This window comes from Hippoglossus stenolepis, chromosome 7, assembly GCF_022539355.2.
Source record: "Hippoglossus stenolepis isolate QCI-W04-F060 chromosome 7, HSTE1.2, whole genome shotgun sequence".
Taxonomy (NCBI): Eukaryota; Metazoa; Chordata; class Actinopteri; order Pleuronectiformes; family Pleuronectidae; genus Hippoglossus; species Hippoglossus stenolepis.
In genome coordinates, this window is record NC_061489.1 from 19722736 (window position 1) to 19741515 (window position 18780).

Below are 18780 nucleotides of genomic sequence, written 5' to 3' on the forward strand. Positions count from 1 at the left end.
TTATGTACTTTTGAGTGAAATGATCCTAAGGAAGGCTTTATACTTTTTATTCAGGCTCCCGCATCCAGAAGGCCACTCACTCAATTACCAGGCTCCCATCCTCCCTTTCTACATCCATCAATCCCTCCTCTATTCTTAGGCCTGCATCTGTGCGGTGTTTGGAGGCATCGCCACGGGCTGAGAGCATGAGCTCGGTAGTGGAGCGATGTAGGGCATGTCAGTGACTTCACAGTGAGTCAGACTTTTGCAGCCACTTTTTTTTGGGCCATATTGTAAGACTTCAAACGACCACGCAGCCGAGGAGCAGACAACACACTTGCTTACTAATCGTCCTAATGCCGACTGTTTCTGAAGAAAAGTTTAGTGGCCTCGTACTTTTTCTGGAAGATTAATTTTTGGACTTTTTTTGAAATTGTTCAAAACGAACCCCAAAAAAAAAACTGTCTTTGACATCACACACATTGGCTTAGGTAAAATAGGGCACGTACAGATAAGGCTGATACCGCATGACAAGCTAACTGAATGAGAGGTAAACTCATTCTGTCGCCCTCACTTTGTGTGTGTGTGTGTGTGTGTGTGTGTGTGTGTGTGTTCGGGCAGAATGGATGTCTTAGTGAATATGTCTGTGGAGGAATTCTCTTGTTCTGCTGGTGTGTTTGAATTTAAGTCTGTCACATAATGTGACCATCTACAACCGTGCTGCACCAGTCACTGTGTTTTCAAGATAAACTATTAAATTCAACTCTAAAATCATGTTTTTTCTTACATCTCCTGTTTTCTTAGTGACATGGATACAAAGATGTAATGTAATGTCATGGAACTGCTACCAGTTGTTCCCAGTGACTAAATATGGTACTGCACCAAATAAATGTAGTGCTTGCCATTTTTGTGATGTTAGACTGAAATGTATCTTGCAACAATATCAATAATCTTGCAACAATATCAATAAAAACAGTTTGTTCGTTGTTTTTTTAATTAATGTCTTTTCCATTTTAGGCCGAAATCCTAATCCTATGTGAACCAATCATTCTCCATCCACACACACACACACACACACACACACACACACGTGCATTTATTAAAGTCTGGCGTTTCAGTGCAAATCGCTGCTTGAAGATTTCTCCTCAGACAGAATTGGCTCAGGTAAAGGGGGGGGAATCGTTACTGTCTGCTTTGTCTCATCTCCATAATGTTTGTGTATTCTCAAGTAGGTGGAAATGCAAAATGAAACATAATTATGCTGCTCTCCCGCTGACAACTGATAAGTCACCAGGCGCATAGGAAACACAACTGTGCACGGTGTGAGGGAAGAGGGTGGGAAGAGAAAATAGAACCTGTGTGGGCCCGGCTCATCTCTCAGACTCTGACAAGGCTACTTACCTGGAGGTTGTAAAAATAAAAAACTGGATGAAATAAATAAATAATAGCGCGTACACACGACTGTACCCCTAAGCTCATTAAACAAACACACTTCCTGTACCTCGTCCCTAGTTCTACCATCCTGACGAAGACAGATACCTCACCTTTGCTACCAAGTGCAATTACACCAGACCAGACAAATATAGCAGGGGGGGGGTATTATCTTTCTGAAACACCTGTGAAGTCAAGAAGATAAAAAAAAAAAGCTGCCCTTCTTTTAAAGCTGCAACGCCGCTGCCTTACAAAGAACTAGGTTGGCCTCTTTCCGCATGTTTACTTGCAGCCAAGTACAAATTAACCTGCTAAGATCAACAATAAACCTAATTAGGGTTGTGTTCTACAGCACACATCTCTAAACACAGCTTGTTGAGAGATGAATCTCCATCTGTCTGGCTGCACACACTGGGAGGAGGAGAGACTCAGACACGATCAGGCCTCAGACTCACAACATGATGCTGAGTGAGAGTGTGTGTGTGCAGGAGGGGGAGTTAGAGAGGCCCTCTGTGGCCACAGGGTTACTTCCCCATGTCAACCCTAATTTTATGATGTCATGCAGCAGCGGGGAAGTGGGACATGGCACATGCACGGAGAACATGCCATTGGTTTTGAGCATGTATCGGGGGGTGGGGGGTTGGTGGAGGGAGAGTAACGCTAAGGGGCTGAGACAGGAACAGCTCTGCCCTGCCACTCGACGCTGGCTCCTGGGACTCAGACAGCCAGACAGGGAGGAACACACGGGCGGCGAGGAGCAGTCCATGCATCTCACAGTCAAGCGCTCACACATGCTGCTTAATTTCCTCCATATGTTTGTTTCGCCGAAATAAAAATGTGGTTTCTAATTTTAAATTGAAAAATGGAATCCAAATGGAATCCAAAACCGGTTTTTTTCCCCCCCTCGAGTGTCAATAAGAGATGAAATCCAGAGAAAATGTTTCCCTGGTTATTTTATTAAATCCTTCTTTATCACATAATAAAATTATCAAATTTCCATGCAGCCTTTTCCTTTTCTTCCAACATGTGCAATGTGGAGCCACACAGGAGATTTCAAGGTCTGGAAAATGATTAAAAAGTGCAATTCTTCTGGATATGTATTTTCTGACTGTAGTAATTTCCCTAAGCTGCCGTTGGACATGACAGCGTTATCACTTTGCCTGTGACACTGTACAAGATAAAGCAGTGGGGACACCAAGGTCCAAATATGTTGCTTTTATGGGGGAGAAGCTGTCCCATTCATCATGTGCTAACACTCGCAGCTCTCTATAATCCCTGTCCATAAGTTCGCCTGGGGCAGGAATCTTCTGCCCTGACTCAGAGCAGAGGAGTGAGAATCAGACCTGAAACACAAGTGACGACTTTAAGAATAAGGCTTGATGGAGAAATGCTTGTGAGGTGCGATGAAATAAATACAAGACACAAAAAAATATCTTTCAGAAATAAGTTTATATAACAAAAGGGGTTATTATTCAGTATCATATTCCATGAAAGGACAGTGTGCATAACCATGTTTTCATGTCCTTAAGGATACAAATAAACTTAAAATGTTACAAATATAAATGTTTCTTAAGACAATAAAACAAACTCAATGACAACATGGAAGGTAGGCAGGGATACGGCAGCTTACACATTGTGGTCCGAGCGGGTTTGTCAACAGTTGTGAGGGTTGTTTGTTGATTCAACCATAATTGGCCTCCCGCAAATCAATAGAAAGCGCTAACAAACCAGGGAAGAACTGGATATGTGGCAGCTGGGAACTATTTACCAGAAGAAAGACTTTGCAAATAGTTCACTCTGTTAGTGGCAATGTCAGACACGTCGGCTCTTCCTCTGCCTGAGAAGAATATCTCGTGAGGTAAAGTGCACAGTGGGTGTAAGTTTTCTCTGAATTAAAGCGCTCGTCACCAGTCACCATGGAAAAAAATGCACCTTTGCAAATGTATTGATAAATCGTTTCATACCCCTGCCTCCTCATTCTTACAATCACCATGAGCACAAGTCCTAACCTCAGTTTGTTAGTTCACAAGCTAAAAGACGATGGGATGATCGGCGCGTCAGGGCCCACACTAAACGACGGAAGAGTTCAGACCCTCAGATCTGAAACTCTGCTGCTATTTTCTATAAAACACAGAACTCTGATTATCCTAAAAGACGGGATAGAAGGAAAAATACAACAATCACTGACATGGCTGATGAGGAATGTTGTCATTGTAGAAGTTTCTCTTAACAGTTGAACGTTTTTTAGGCTTTAGTTTCTTTTAATAAGAAAAAATAATTTAAAATCTGACATTTCAGCCACTTGGTCTAACAAATGGCAAAAACCAATGTTTTCTGATGCATTATACACACCATCAAAACAATGGTTCATGTTGACACTTCTACAATGGCTAACACTGTTGCTCATGATGTTCTACGATGAAGTCATCACACGTTTTTTTTTTAAGTCCAAATTAACGACATCTTACAAAAGATGTTTGCGTGTTTCAGATGAGAAATACCACAGCACTGTAATTTTGTCATCACATCACAATCTCATACTCAGAATGAGAATCAGAATCAGTTCAATATTCATAAAAGGATGAATGAAATTAAATAAATCAAGTTTTTTTTTTACGTCTGTACAATCTTTCTTAAAGTGTCAGAGAGACCTGCACTCCCTTTAATATCCAAAACTAAAAAAAAAAAAAGGATTTTCTGTCATTGTGGTGTTTTCCCAAAAACAAACCAATAAACAAAAAGCGGCACATGTGGGGTAAAAAAAATATCTCAAGGTGATTAAACAATAAAGAAAAAAGGTTATTAGGCAAATTCTTCAGAACAAATGTACACTGTAAATGTTACACAGGAAGCCACTGGCTGCTGTGGCGTGAACATGATCAAATCATAAAGTGAAGAAACACCAAATGTCCCAGCAGACACTGGTGTTTATTGAGAACTTCTACAAAAGAGTCTTATTTAACACTTGAGGCTGCACAGCTGTGTTGGTGGAGAGGACGGAGGGCGATTTAAAAAAGGAAGTAACAACACACCTCCGTCGAACGCCCGTCCATGCACCATCCCTCCTTCTCTAGGCTTCCATCTACAACTGCTCCAACCTCATACTCAGAGAATTATTGACTTCGCAAATATGCAGATTTGTGAATGCACCTTGAGCCGAGACCAGGTATAAAATTGCATTTTCAGAAGCATGCAGGCTGGGAGGGGAGGCGTCATGAAGCCGACACATCACGAGCAGCACCGGCAGATTGTTTAAATGAAAAATCTCCATCTCTTCACCTCAGGAGTCAAACACACGGAATCCTATTTAGCCTGAGCGGCTGCTCAGAGTACTGAGCTGGAATGGTGCAGGCACACACTCATACAAAAAGCCTTTAGCAGAGTTGTGGTATTACTAAAGAACCCGTGTTATAGGAAAAGGTCCCTTATGCCATGTGCCGGGGAATCTGAGGACGTTTGGAGAGTCACTTGTTAAGACAGGGATCGTCTTGTCGGCCGTCCCCCTTAGTCGATTAATCTGGTCGTGGCCGCGCTCCATGTGGATTCAGTGGTTGTTTTTAGTAGCATCTGCTTACAGTGAGGGGACAGGGCCGCCCTCAGCATGAATATATGAATAAATAGCTCACGTGAAGAAATCATGACAGTGGGTCCTTACTGAGGAACAGAGCTTAGAGCCCATTTTCCACTATTTGGTGCACAAACACGGAGGATTTAGGGGATTGTTTTGATGCTGTAAAGCTCCATCAGATGGAAGATGTTACTGAAAACAACTGTGAAGTATCCCGCCAGGAAACAGGCTCTTTAATAGAGTGTTAAAAACCCTTTAGTGTTTGAGCCACGGGTTTCCTTTAGTAGATTTTCACTGCTCTTTTCCCCAAAGGCGTTTCAATTTATGAATAAAATAATGCCTGTGGTTCCTCTAGGCTTAAATATATGTCACAATCTGTTGTATACTCTCCCCATAAATATATCAAAATGTGAATTTTAATATATTTATGTATATTCTATAGATAAATATATCGAAATGTGAATACAAGCGGAAACATTACCATGTTTCTTTGTGGAGATTATATCTGTCTTATTGTGATACTAAAAGTTTCAGCTTCACTCCAAAGCTTATTTTCATTTCTTGAAATCTCAATGGGGGAAATAAAAAACTGAAAATCTGCTGTTAAAATTTTTCACCACCGGTTTCCAAAAGATGTCATTTTAAATTCTACATTAAAATAAGACAAATACCCAGATTGAAATAGTTTGATAATGAAAACATTTTGTTTGTCATTGTACTGTCAGACCCACTGGAAACCTGTGTGACTGCAGGGAAGGTCACAGAGTTCACGTTAGCGTCTCCAGGCAGTTATATGCATTTAGAAATATGTCAGTCTCTCATGTTAACAGCAAAAGCGACCTTGGGACAGAGATCAGCCCCCGGAGGCGTCGGTTGGATATTATACAAACTAAAAATAAAATGCATCTTGTCAAAATGGAGATTACACTTTTTAAAATCCGTGAGTCACATGCTCTGGAATCTCGGCGAACACGGGGTCCAGCTCTAGTGGCTTTAGAGGAGATGAAATAAAAATGAATCATCTGGATTCTTTCAGACATCTACTTGTAAAAAAATTGTTTTGATAATGGTTGAAGGAGGGATAGAAAGGGAAGGAAAAAACAACAACACACCACTCCCTCTTCCGTTTAGAGATCGATGCCTCGTTGGAGGAGACGTCAGGAGGTGGCAGACTCGACAACATGGGGGGGCAGAATGAACCGTGTGTGGTACGTTCCTCTGGATGATAAACATACAATAATGGTGCAGTCCATCTCGGCTGAATGTCCACTTTCAAAACACAGCACTTTCTATGTCCAAACCGTACGTGAACAGTTTGACGGAAAAGGTTTCAAATTCAAGGCTCTGACTTTTTCAAGCAGTGAAAAACGTTCATTTTCAAACAGCAGCAGCGTGTGAACCGTTTCATTTTATGGATGAAACCATCGACAGAGGACGTGAGCATTTAGAGAGCGGGAGTATTGAATAAATATGTAATGTGTCAGATGAGCGGCATTAAAATTAAATGTCTGTGTGATGTAATATAGATCCTTCAGTTCTTCTTTAGGAGTTTTTTGTTCTGAACTTGGTTGCTGTGTGTGTATGTGCGAGTGTGTGTGTGTGTGTGTGTGTGTGTGTGTGTGTGTGTGTGTTTGTGTGCGTGCCACAGTGAGGGACGGTCTGATCCTCCCTCAGTCGTCTTCAGGATCTCCACCTCGCAGGCCTCTTTGGCACTTATCTAGCGTCTTGTGGTAGGCGCGGGCGATCATCGAGCTTGGTGATTTGCGTTGTGGCGCGAACGAGACCTTTCCAGGACTGCGCGGCGGTTGTCTGTTCGGAGAGAAGAAACAACAAAGAATCAAAACCCGGGAGTGAGACGGAGAAAGAACAAGAAAGTGTTGTTACATTGATCCATACTGGCACACAGGGGCTCGACTAAATGAAAGACTGTATGGAGAAACTAAGGGAGGCAGAGAAAAGGGAGTGCGAGCGGTGGAGAAACAACATGAAGCAAATCCAGGCTGATTGAGAGCGCAGCAGCAGGAGAGGAGGGAGAAACAGAAGAAGCTGCTGGAGTGGAGGTGCTTGTGTCTGGTGTCATAGTAACTCTATTCAGCGCCTGATCCAGGCTTCCACTCAAGAGCCCCTCAACTATTCTCACATCAGATGCTGTATATGCACAGAAGACAAAGTACACGGACACAGTCGGGCACACACTCGAGGTGGCAGAAGAATGATGTGACAACACATATACAGTACAGACAGAACACAGAGGAACAGCAACGTGTTAATGTTACACAGGAACACGAGGAGAGAGGATCTGTGAGACGAGAGGATGCAACAGGTCACGTTACAAACATCTGAAAATAATCATTCAATTATAACTAAAGTCATCTGAAACAATCACCTTGTGGTTGTGAGCTGCCACTAATCTATCAAGCAGAAGTGTCTTTACACAATATCATGTAGCAGTGAAATTGATCTTTAGGATATGTAACATTCTCTTTATCATATTATCTTATTAGACATTATAATTTGTACATATAATGAATCATATTATATCATAATTTGTATTATTTTGTCATGATTAGCAGATTGATTCTTGAGTTACTTCCCAAAACACATTTTATAACATGAAAGTGACATTTGAATGTGACACATTTTTATCGGTTCATCCTCGAGTCCAAACCAACGAAAACATTCCTAACAGGTGTTCCTGGGATATCACGTTCACAAACCCTCCATACGTGTTTGTAATCAAACCAAAATGTCTCCTGCCACAGAGGAATGAAAATAAAAGTTTGTAGTAGCTATGATGCACCCTGTGGGTGTTGGTGACAGTGAATGTTTCACTGTGATGTTTGTGGTCAGGAAGCTGGGCCAGACACGATGGGATTGTCTCTGCTGCCAGTTCCATGACAGAGTCATACAAACAGTGCCTCCCATGTTATTCAACCATGGATGCCCAGAAATGCCCATGGCATCCACCGGGCAGCCAGGTGGCTGGTGGGGCTGCACAGAAGCAGGAAGCATAGCCATGGAGATGACTGCAGGCACGCCCACACAGGACTCCCAGGTATTTCCAAGCATGAAGCCACCAATATATCCATTAGTCAGAGCCAGCTGTAGGGTGCCAGGCGTCCCAGGCTGGCCGTTGTTTAATGGCACTTGCTCCATCCATCATGTCAGGTAATGAGCTGAGAGTGACTGTGATGGCTGGGAACGCACACACATCCATGCACGTGTGCGCACACACACACACACACATGCACAGGGAGAGACTTCCACCATCACAGTAGAGAACAGAGTGCACTCCTCCTTCAGATTGGATACAAAGCATCATGCAGATGGTGCACAGGAGGAGAGATAGAGGAGGAGGGAGGGAAGGAACAGAAAGAACAAAAGGAAGACATCGAAAATCTTTCAAAAAAACCTTATGAAATATCCTCATTTAAATGAACCTATGTGAGGTGAACACATAAAAGCTCACGTTCTGGCAGCGTGTCCAAAACATCTCAAATTACCCATGCACCTATTTTCCTGTTGACAGGTGTGTTTCACTCTGTGACCAGGACTTGTACAACATCCCTGCTTTCAAAACATGCATCCATTGTGCACAATAAAGAAAGAAAAAAATGGGGATACAACTGACAAAAAGTAGATCATCCATATTTTATCCACAGCCAATGATTTGCAAGCCCAATTGCTGTAACCTCAATTCATCCTTAACCTTCAGTCTGTCGGAGGAGCATTAGCGTGGAGAACACAGAGCCGCTGTCTCGAATGTGGGCTTCATCTTCTGCTGCATTTAATAAGGTAAATAGGACAGAAAAAGAAAGAGGACTATACAATGGAAGTCATAGAATGGAAGAAAAGCTGGAACACAACAGAAACATTTGTAAAGAAATCACAACTACAGAGGGTTTGAAAAGGGGGCAACACACACGTGATGTTTTCCAGCCGAGTACAACAACATGTACATTTAGAGTTCAAGTACACACAGACACACATTATATACTTTTACCCTCATATTGATTTACAGAAGAGGTGTATTGATACTAGTCTGAGCACTGTGCATTGTTTTTTCGAAAAGGCAGAAATTTACTACGCTGTGTAAACTGAAAACAATGGAGACTATTAGTGTGACCACTTGTTGAAACCCTACAGGCGCAGAGCTGCACAGTCGGCAGAGGAACGTTTGTGGAATTACAAATGAAACATATCCATTAGGGGGTAAATGTGTCTCACCTAACCAAATACGTGGGAAATCTTTAGTCAAAGACTTTGCAAAAAAAACCCGAAGAAAAACTTCCAGCAAATCTGCCATCAGAGGATCCGCCGGTGGAATGGAGAGCTATTGGCTTCTCATGAAGACTTCTCTGTTCCTATCTTCAGGTGCGTAAAGAGCCCATCTCTTCCCCACCCCACATCAATCTATCACAACAATTGAACAAACAGCAGCCATTTCTACTGGGAGAGAAACATTACGACTAACCTCTACTGAATTGAATTCTTCAAGAGCACGTACACATAGAGGCAAGGGGGGGGGGGGACAAAGTTAGACTGGGGAAGTGGAGGAGCGATCCACAAAGGACAAACTCTACGGTTTTGTTAGAGTGCTGATTGCGGCTCTTTCTACTTGCGCTGGTTTTGATGGCTTCTTTACCTGCTTCTCCCAGAGGTGACATCTTTCCGAGTTACAGTAGGCGCGACACAGAGGAGCACAAGAACAGGAGGAGAAATTGATAAAAAGAAGAACAGGCATTCCGCGTTACAGCAGGGACATGTTGGCATATCAAAACTTAATTAAACGTTGGCTGGCACTGTTTCTCAAAATGTTACTAAATGCACCAAGGATTTCAGTGAGGGTGGGCAGATGGAGGGGGAAGTCACTGACACACACACTCATGTGCGCACAAGCAGAAATACACACCGTCTATCTCTACACTCTCACACGCACACACACACAGATGGAAATACATTGTTGCTTAAGTGTTCAAGTGGTGCATAGAGAAATGGTGGATTGTTTCGAAAATCTAACGCACACGCACACACACACACACACACACACACACACACACACACTAACACAGGCATATCCTTGCATGTATATCATGATGATCCCTGCCACAAGGGAGAGGCTCTGAATAAGACAATGGTAATAGGGGGAGGAGAGGATGCCAAGATTACTAAACAGCTAAAGTCGAGGCCTTAAGATGGCACAGTCAACTCCAACCTCCTCCTGACTGTTGGAGGGCCTCCAGTGGGACGTCATCTCATCTTATGATGGACGATGGAACTGCGTTTTCCCCTGACGGGTTCCCCAAAAGAGATTAAACATCATCATGACTTTTATGTCACTGTCATCTAATTGTCACGGCTAATTGCGTGGGATTACGTCGTGATCTCGCTCTACCACGCGCAGGAGAAGGAGAAGCTGCCAGCCATCGATCAAACACTTTCAGCGTGGGATACTTTGAGAAATTACCTCTCACTGGCCGGTGTAAACAGGAAGACTTTTGGAAGGATTACGCAGTGTTAGTTAAATATCGTATCTGGGCAGCGTCAGACTCTGCGCCAACATCTACACATGGCATTCACATTCATCAAGGCCACAATAACAAGGTCAGGTTCCCATTCTCACTAATCATGTGTGTAAATAGCTGCAGAAGACAAACAGGATGCATCATAAAGGAGGAGCGGAGCTGCATATATCACAGGATACACTCAGTTTTCTGTTTGTTAGCCACAAATAGCTCAAACTTATACAATAGTCCTGCAATAAACCCTCCGTCATGAAGGGTTTAATGTTCAGATTGTTGTTTTAGAGAGGGGCTGATTCTGATTCAGGGTCCTGCAGTCTGTGATGCTGGTGAAATGTACAGCTCTACATGGAGGGGTGTTTGTATTATTTAGGTGTGGCTTTGGCTCAGGAGGTAGAGAGGGTCGTCCACTAACCCGTAGGTCGGTGGTTTGATCCCCAGCTCAGTGTCCTTGGGCAAGATACTGAGCCCAAAATGGTGTGTGATAGAAAAGGCGCAGTGTATAGACCTGCTGTATTAATGTTTGTGTGAATGGATGGATGCATAATAATAATATAATAATAATAATATATAAATACAGTTCATTTATAATTATTAGTTTCGGCCTTTTGCCTATTCAGACCAATGAGGGTAAATAACAGAAACATATCTCTGTGTAACTAGGAAAAATTCAAAAGCATCATCATCTACAAAATTATCATGAAGTTGAATTGATGCATCTATAAAATAATTTGAATAAAACTGAACATTATTACCATCATGTAGGAAGGATTCACTGCAGCACCTCTGCCTCTGCATCAGGTTGAGCTAGGTGTACCTATTAAACTGCTAACTGAGTGCAAATCATTAATAGACTTTCTGTTGTAGCAAATAAATGAGCAATCCGATGATTTCTCCATCGTGTCACAGCCTCTATCCGAGTTACTCTGCACTTCATATTTTGATGAGATAATTATAATAGATGTGATTAAAATCGCCGCACATCAACATGTCGTGTTTCCTCCTCTGTCAAAAGGGCGAGGATCCGCAGCCACAGCAGCACCAGCCACAGCATCACCAGCCGCAACCTTCTATCACCTCTTTTCATCTACTCCACCCCCGCCTCTGCCTGCCTCCAAGCTACAGAGTAATGGAACTCCCTACACAGAAACAAGATACGGTGTATAAATGGGATGCAGAGGGAGAGAAGCTATTTCTTCCTACTGAAAGTTATGGGCTGGGTATCGCAAAACTACAGTCGTGGCAAGCACAGGCCCTCGTTCACTGGTAAGAGTAATCACCCCAAACAAGGAGCAGGGGAGGGGAAAATAGTGCAAGTGAAGAGAGGAGGAAGAAGAGGGGGGAAGGACGAAGGGGAGGGAGGGCGGAAGAAGAAAGAGCGTCACTGAACCTTTTCTATCGGATGTTTCAAGTCACCATTGATTTTAACCAAGCAGCTGAAATGTACACAAACCAATGCATTATCAAAGATTAAAGCCCAACCTGTTTTCTCTTAGCCACTGCAAAGCATGTGTTGGGCATTATTCAGATTTTTCGTTCCTTTTTGTAATTATCTTTCAGAAAACTATGTTGGTTTTCAAAGAGGAAAAGGAAAAAAGACAAATTTTCACTCAGATTTTATATCGCCTTGCATCTGCTAGTTGTTTTTTTACTGCTGCAACAAGACACTGTTCACCACAGTTCACAGCAAACACAGGGTTCCTCGCGGTAAACAACACAAAACAATGCAATGGTTGTCAATGTTATGACTTAAAAAATATACATATAAATCTAACTTTGATCTATTTCTAAATATACATGCTGGTATAATATTCTTGATGTCACTGCTTACAGAATTCTAGTATTGCCATTACAACACAATACATTTAAACTATTGAAATCCAACTCCTCTGCTAGAAATATGCAGAATAAGATGATAACATGTATCCATACGCACAGGAGCTTTTCAGCAGTTTGGGGAGATTAGTTTAATGTCATGATTGAACACCTATTTTTCTTTTAAACATGTTTTATACAATTAACTATATTGATATACTCAGACTCTGTGATTCTGCCTCACCAACATTTCCATGTATTGATTTTCTGTTTGTCCCAGAATGGCTTTCAACATTTCTCCGGGTAATCAATGTCAGCTTACATGTACACTTTGCTCGCCAACCTGTCTGTTACGTCTGTGTCTGTAATCCTGACAGTCCAGACACAAAACACATTTGTGGAGGTTTGTATAGATGTTGTTAATAAGTATCTCGGAAATGACCAAAACGAGGGGTTGTAAAAATGTCAGAGGACCTGCGAGTGAAAGGGCTTTTAATCGGTGCTTGACATGTTAGCAGGGAGAGGTTGATCCCAATTCCATGATGAAAGTGAAATGCCCTAAACAACATGGATAAAAATGTGGCGGCAATATACTGAAAGTCTCCCACTTCCTCTCGTTCGTCCACACACTGAGTTTCCTTCTGTTTCATTCTCTCACTCTCTCCCTGCTTTTCTTTCCAATTCTCCTTATTACCAACATAACCACCAATGTTGACCACTAGAACCCGGTCACTCGTGATTTCTAAACACCCAGGAAGCAGACAAAGTAAAGTAACAATCTCAGCACTAAATCTCTTAGTATTCAGATTTGGCATGCGTGTATACAAGTCTGTGTTCCTGCTTGACAGGCTGTATACAGAATATGGAGGCAAAGCGAGTTGAACTGACAGTCTGTTGAGATAAGGGGTAACGAGGAGAGCTTCTCGGAGAGCAGGGTGGTCATAACACATGCAATCGGTTTTGACAGGGCCGGGATGTGGTTAATCTTTGCAAGCCTCTATCACCACTCTATCTCCGTGGGTACTGCGATGTGCATGCTTGGAAATACTGGTGACTGACCCAGATAGTCAATACGGCTATTCTTTCCCCCTCTCGCCACTTTCCCTCCCTGGATTCCATTTAAGTTCCAGACTCCCTTTGACAAAAACTGGGCCGTGGACCATCACTCAAAAAATGGCATCAGAGCTAGTGGTTGTGCTTACAATTTCTCCCGTTATTGCCAGTAGCCCCATCTCTCCTCCCGGTGCTGTTATCGTCGGGCTTACTGCATAACTGCAGCCTATTTCTGTGAAACGCTTCCACGCAGACACGGCAGAAAAAGTGCACACACGCTCGCACACTACCCCTTAACAACCCTACCTAAGGGAACTTGGACTTAAAGTAATGCCTTCTGACTGCTTTGCACAACATATGTCTGAGGAGACTGGGAAACCACTGCACATGTTCATATTCAAATGCTTATTTTCAGAGGCAAGAAAAGTACCATTTTATCTCCTCAGCAGGGAAGCTTCGACAGCTCTCTACTAAGGACAAAACAACAGGAGCGAGGGAGAGAGAGATTTTGTTTGTGCCGGTAAAACCTGCATGTACAACGTGAACTTTAAGCTCTGCATGAATCCATGTGTGTGGTAATCTCAAAATAAAATAAAAAATCTATCGTTCCCCTTAAAGCTCAGCAAACATTTGTTAGACTTTTGATTGAAAACAACAAGCCTGACAGACTGCAGGAAGCACAGATTCCTCACTGGGCCCCTCAGGTTCAGAAATCTCCTTAAAATATCTCTGCTGGACTTGAATCCTCAGTCACGGAACAATGCATCCTGGCATTCTGGGATGCAGCGGAGGCACACACAGCTCAAATGAACAGTTATATGAAAACACTTTTGCGATCGATCAGCGCCTGAGGCAAAACTCCCATTCATGATTGTCCTCTCAGCAGTCAAGTTTCAGGGGGCTGGCTTCACCCCAAGAATAACCATGGAAGAAAACAAATATCCCCGAGAGTAAATTCCTGAAACTGCTCAGCATTGCTCACCTGTTTTCCTGCTGTTGGAGTTTACTTTACACTTTGACATCATCTCTTTTGGCTCAATACTTAAGTGAACATTGTAGTTTAGTCGGGTGGTATTAGGATTGGCAGTACATTCTGTTCAGTACAAGGAATAAGATCATTTCCATTTAATTTCATTATCTACCATGGCTGCAAAGAAGTATTATTTTATAATCAATTAAACTGCTGAATTGTTTTTCTTTGATTTATTGCTTGGTCTATAAAACATTGTTAAGTGCCTATCTCAATATCCAGTCCAACCAAACAAGCAAATTAATTAATTTACAATATTGACTTTGCAAAGTATGAAACTTTAATATTTCATATCCTTGAACCTTTGCATGTTTGTCAATATTGATTGAAAATTATGTAAATAAAAAGATTTTGATATCAAAATAGATTCAAGTGTGGATTATTTCATGTGTAACATAGATTTGTGGAATATCAGTGTTATAATATGAACAGTACACTGAGGTTGGTGATTTGGGGCTTCACCAGCAACCCAAGACTGTGGCCACAAGGCATGAAGGAGCCATGGAGCGCACAGATGGGGCCTGTTTCAGAAGCCTGTGTTTCACAGGCCTGAGCCAGGAGAGAGGGTAATCCATCAGGCCAAGGCTCTCTGGTGCCTAGGGGGCAGTCACTGATCCTACAGGACTGATTGGGCCTCTATGGGAGGCCAGACCCCCTGACGACATGGACATCAGTGTCTGGCTTGCTCCATCGAGGCTTGATCTGAACTGGACCGAGCCAAAGCAGTGACCTGCTTCTGTTAGGATTCAGTAGAGGAAGTTATCTAGATCACAGCGAACAGCCTGCACTGAGCATGTTGCATGAACAACTACAATCTGAACTTTGATATTTTAATTTATATTTGCTTCCTTCAAGCAAATTTAGCAAACAACTAAATAGGCCATTGATTACACCCTCGCCTCACACTTCATAACCTCTGTCCATATATCTTTCAAGCCCAAAAACTGACAGAACCACACTATAATTAAATGGAGTGCAGTTAATACAGTGTAAAACTTAAGATGAAGTGATAAGAAGCTAATTACTTTGTCCAGGGGTCTTATGAGCTGATGAGTTCACAGACGGCATCAACCAGAGAGGCTGGGACCTGCCGCTGCCAAGGCGAGCCACATGATTGACAGGTGAATGAGTAGACAGAGAGATAGTTAGACAAATGGAAGCTAAGATATAGTTTGACAGACAGATGGGAGCGTAAATGGATGGTTTGGCAGCATGATAAGGTAAATAGGCTGATGGATCACCAAACAAATGTGGGAGGAGGAAGGAAGAAAATAAAAAGGGAAGAAAGGAGAAGAATGCTTGCCTGCAGACAACAAAAGATAGGAAGCCAGATAGCCTGATAAACACAGATGGATTGTGTTGATACACAGGGAGGTGGGGCGCGATCGATAGATTGTTTTATTCTATTTGCTTGGCAAACTGGAGATTTGATGTGGCTGGTATCAGGGCGATCTGTTTCTGACGTTGCCAGGCGTGACTGTTACAGATGGTGAGATAGCGACACATCTCAATCTTTGGCTCGTCTCAGTGCGGTCTATCTTAGCTGGGGTAGTAGCACCGCCTTCAGCGATGCCATCACTCCTGAGCGTTATTAAATGACTGCGTGTGCAGTGTATCATTTTCGACGGATCCCTACACACCCCCACACGCACACAATTTCACATTAGGTGGGGGGTCTAACTAGTCAGCGTGAATTACAAGGTGAAGTAAGAAAGCCATGAGGTGTTAACCCCCGGCACTGGTAAGGAAGTGCAGCTCAGGGAGAAGCGGGACTGGGTGTCTCAAAATGGAGAAACAGTAGGATTCTGTGGCTTTACTCAGATTTGAGCAAAAACAAAATGGATGCCCTGACAACCCGGCGCCTCATTACTGCTGCTTGCGTTCATCATGTCAAAATGGAAGACAAGGGTATGCGAAGTTTAGAGGCAAGGGCTCTCCTAGTTAGAAAGGTGGCTTCTCTCTGTGGCTGCTTGAGGGACATGGGGGTGCACTGCAACAGCCTTGATGAGTGTTTCAGGGCTTATAATAGACAGGAAAGGCCCAGAAAGCATGCCCTTTAGAGGTGCAGCATCTCTCACTGCCTGACAGCTTACAGGGCCTCGGCTCCACAATGACACCTTCACAGTGCGCTCAAGATGACACACAGAAAAACACGCTCACAGGTGCATAATGTTCAGACGCGTATTCTAAGAAGCACAAATAAGTTTGGCAGCACACGCACACAAATACACACAAACACGCGGTGCATAAACACAGGAGTGCGCACACACACACGGTCACACATGCATACGCACACTAATCCATTTGGATGAGGAGATAATGCCTGACAAGTAGAATCTCAGCATCAGGCTGACAGTATTAATACTTATAAAACAAGCCAGGCTAAAAAAAAACACCCTGCATTCGCTGCAAGAACAAACATCTGTTTGTGCCACGTTAAGGAAGCAGTACAACTCCTTCACTGTAAACAAGAATAATGCTAAAGCTCCATCTCTAGGAATAGTGTTAGATTTCTGTCAAAAGCACAGAGAATGGAAAGAAGGTTTGTAACCAGAGGTGGTTCTTCAATCCAAGTTCACATGCCTGAGAAAAAAACACTGTCTAGTTCATATTCTTCCTCTTCATTATTAACATTATCTTATTATTATGTTGGTCCGGTAATTAGACACGCGCATGAAACAGATCATTAGTCAATAGAAAAATAATCCCTTCAAGTCATTCAAGCCAAATGTTGAGCAAAAAGGCCAAAGATTTAAAAGATAGAGCAACAGCAATGTGTGGATTTACTATTTTTGCTGTGTTGTTTTTCATACTATTTAATACCTGGACTGTTTTGGACTGATGGATAACACAAACAACTTCAGACACAAAGAGCTATCCTAAAATTCTACTATTTTCTGACACTTTGAGGATAAAAAACATCCACAGATAAAGCAATAATGGAAATACTTGAACGTTTTTAGTGTCATGTAGAGTAAAAAATAATAATCAGGCAATTTGAGCATTCACTGTGGGGGCTAATGCCTGAGTTTTCATATAATGAATGAATGAATATGCAGATGCAGTGTAAAAAAAATAACATGGGTGGGTACACTAGCACATCTGGGGATTACTGTTGGTTTTTAATTGGTTTAGTTAGTCACTATTTTGCATTTAACTTTTTTGTCCTTCGTGGCTCAGTTCAACGACTTTTCCCCATAAAAATCTGAAACTGGTTAGGCAACTGCTTCAAGTTTTCCAACCACAATCCTAGCTGCCATCAAATCTCAGCATTCTCTTGAACCCCTCACCGCTGATGCCCTACCGAAGTTAATAAAACATGGTGTTGTGTGTTATTTATTTATTAATTCCCTTTTTGATGTGTCCCAACGCGCAGTGAGAGTGGTGGGGGAGATCATAGGCGGCTTGGCAAGCGAGCAGCCTTGCTCTCTCCTCCATGCCATCACCATCAGACCCATTTGGCCATGTGAAGATGCTCCTCTCTGTTTGCATGGGGGGTTTAGGGTGGGTGCGCTTCCAGAAAGACTTTTCACTTTCTCTTTTAATATAAATCATTCATACTGAGAGATGCTCCCTCATGTACACAAAACACCACAACCCTCCCTGTGATGGGCTACACTTTGCTACCTTCATGTTTTTGCTTGTGTGGCTGTCAATGTGAGTTTTAGTGTGCAAGACTTAAAGTCGAGGTGGTAGACAGAAAGTATACAGACATGCCGGCCAAAACTTCTTGTAACTTTTAAATCGAATTATTGGAAAGTCATTTAAAAATCCACCAACAAATATCGTAATGCTTCTGATTTTTTTTTATTCTTTTCACCAGAAATTAATGTTTCAAACTACAAAAGGTAAAGAAAAAAAACACGCTTTGATGGAAAGACGGTGATTTACTCACCTTTCTGAACAAAGTTGTAGACGTGTGTACCGTGACTGATGAGCTGACTTGCACTCATGTGGTAGAGTAAACAGCGATTCATCTATCTCCCTTAACTACATCTGACAGTCACTGTCTGACACAGCTCCTCGGTGTCCACAGCTTGAGGAGATGGTGCAGGTGTTTCTACATGCATGTGTGGATATACATTATGTGCTTGCTCATACGTCTATGTGCTCGTGCATGTGTGCTAGTGTCTAAGGACGGTTATGTGTGGGGGTTTTTTTTTACTGCCTGCAGGTTGACTACACATACCCATAGACCAGACATCTCGAGCGACAATGGCTTCTGTGTGAATGAAAAATTTATCTGTCCCCTTCACTTATTCATCAAGAAGAAAGATTTTTCTGCAGGGATGCCCTCCAGAGATGTGGCGCTCACATGCCAGGCGGTCCGCCGCCACTTTACCCACAAGGTTTTCAATAAAACAAGCAAACAACACAATTCC

The 18780-nt window shown here is 42.5% G+C and overlaps 1 protein-coding gene across 3 annotated transcripts in view; it reads right to left on the reverse strand.

Moving 5' to 3' along the window:
* Positions 1-2840: 2840 nt before the first annotated feature.
* diaph2 (diaphanous-related formin 2) overlaps positions 2841-18780 on the reverse strand; it is a 340142-nt gene continuing 324202 nt past the window's right edge. For 2 of the 3 annotated variants that reach the window (XM_035160754.2, XM_047340478.1), the window contains exons 30-31: positions 9624-9645; positions 2841-6787 (exon numbers count right to left, since the gene is read on the reverse strand). In XM_035160754.2, coding sequence (XP_035016645.1) covers positions 6649-6787; positions 9624-9645 — 161 coding nt within the window. In that variant the 3' untranslated portion in view covers positions 2841-6648. The remainder of the gene's footprint in view (positions 6788-9623; positions 9646-18780) is intronic. The other variant, XM_047340479.1, reaches the window with a different exon arrangement.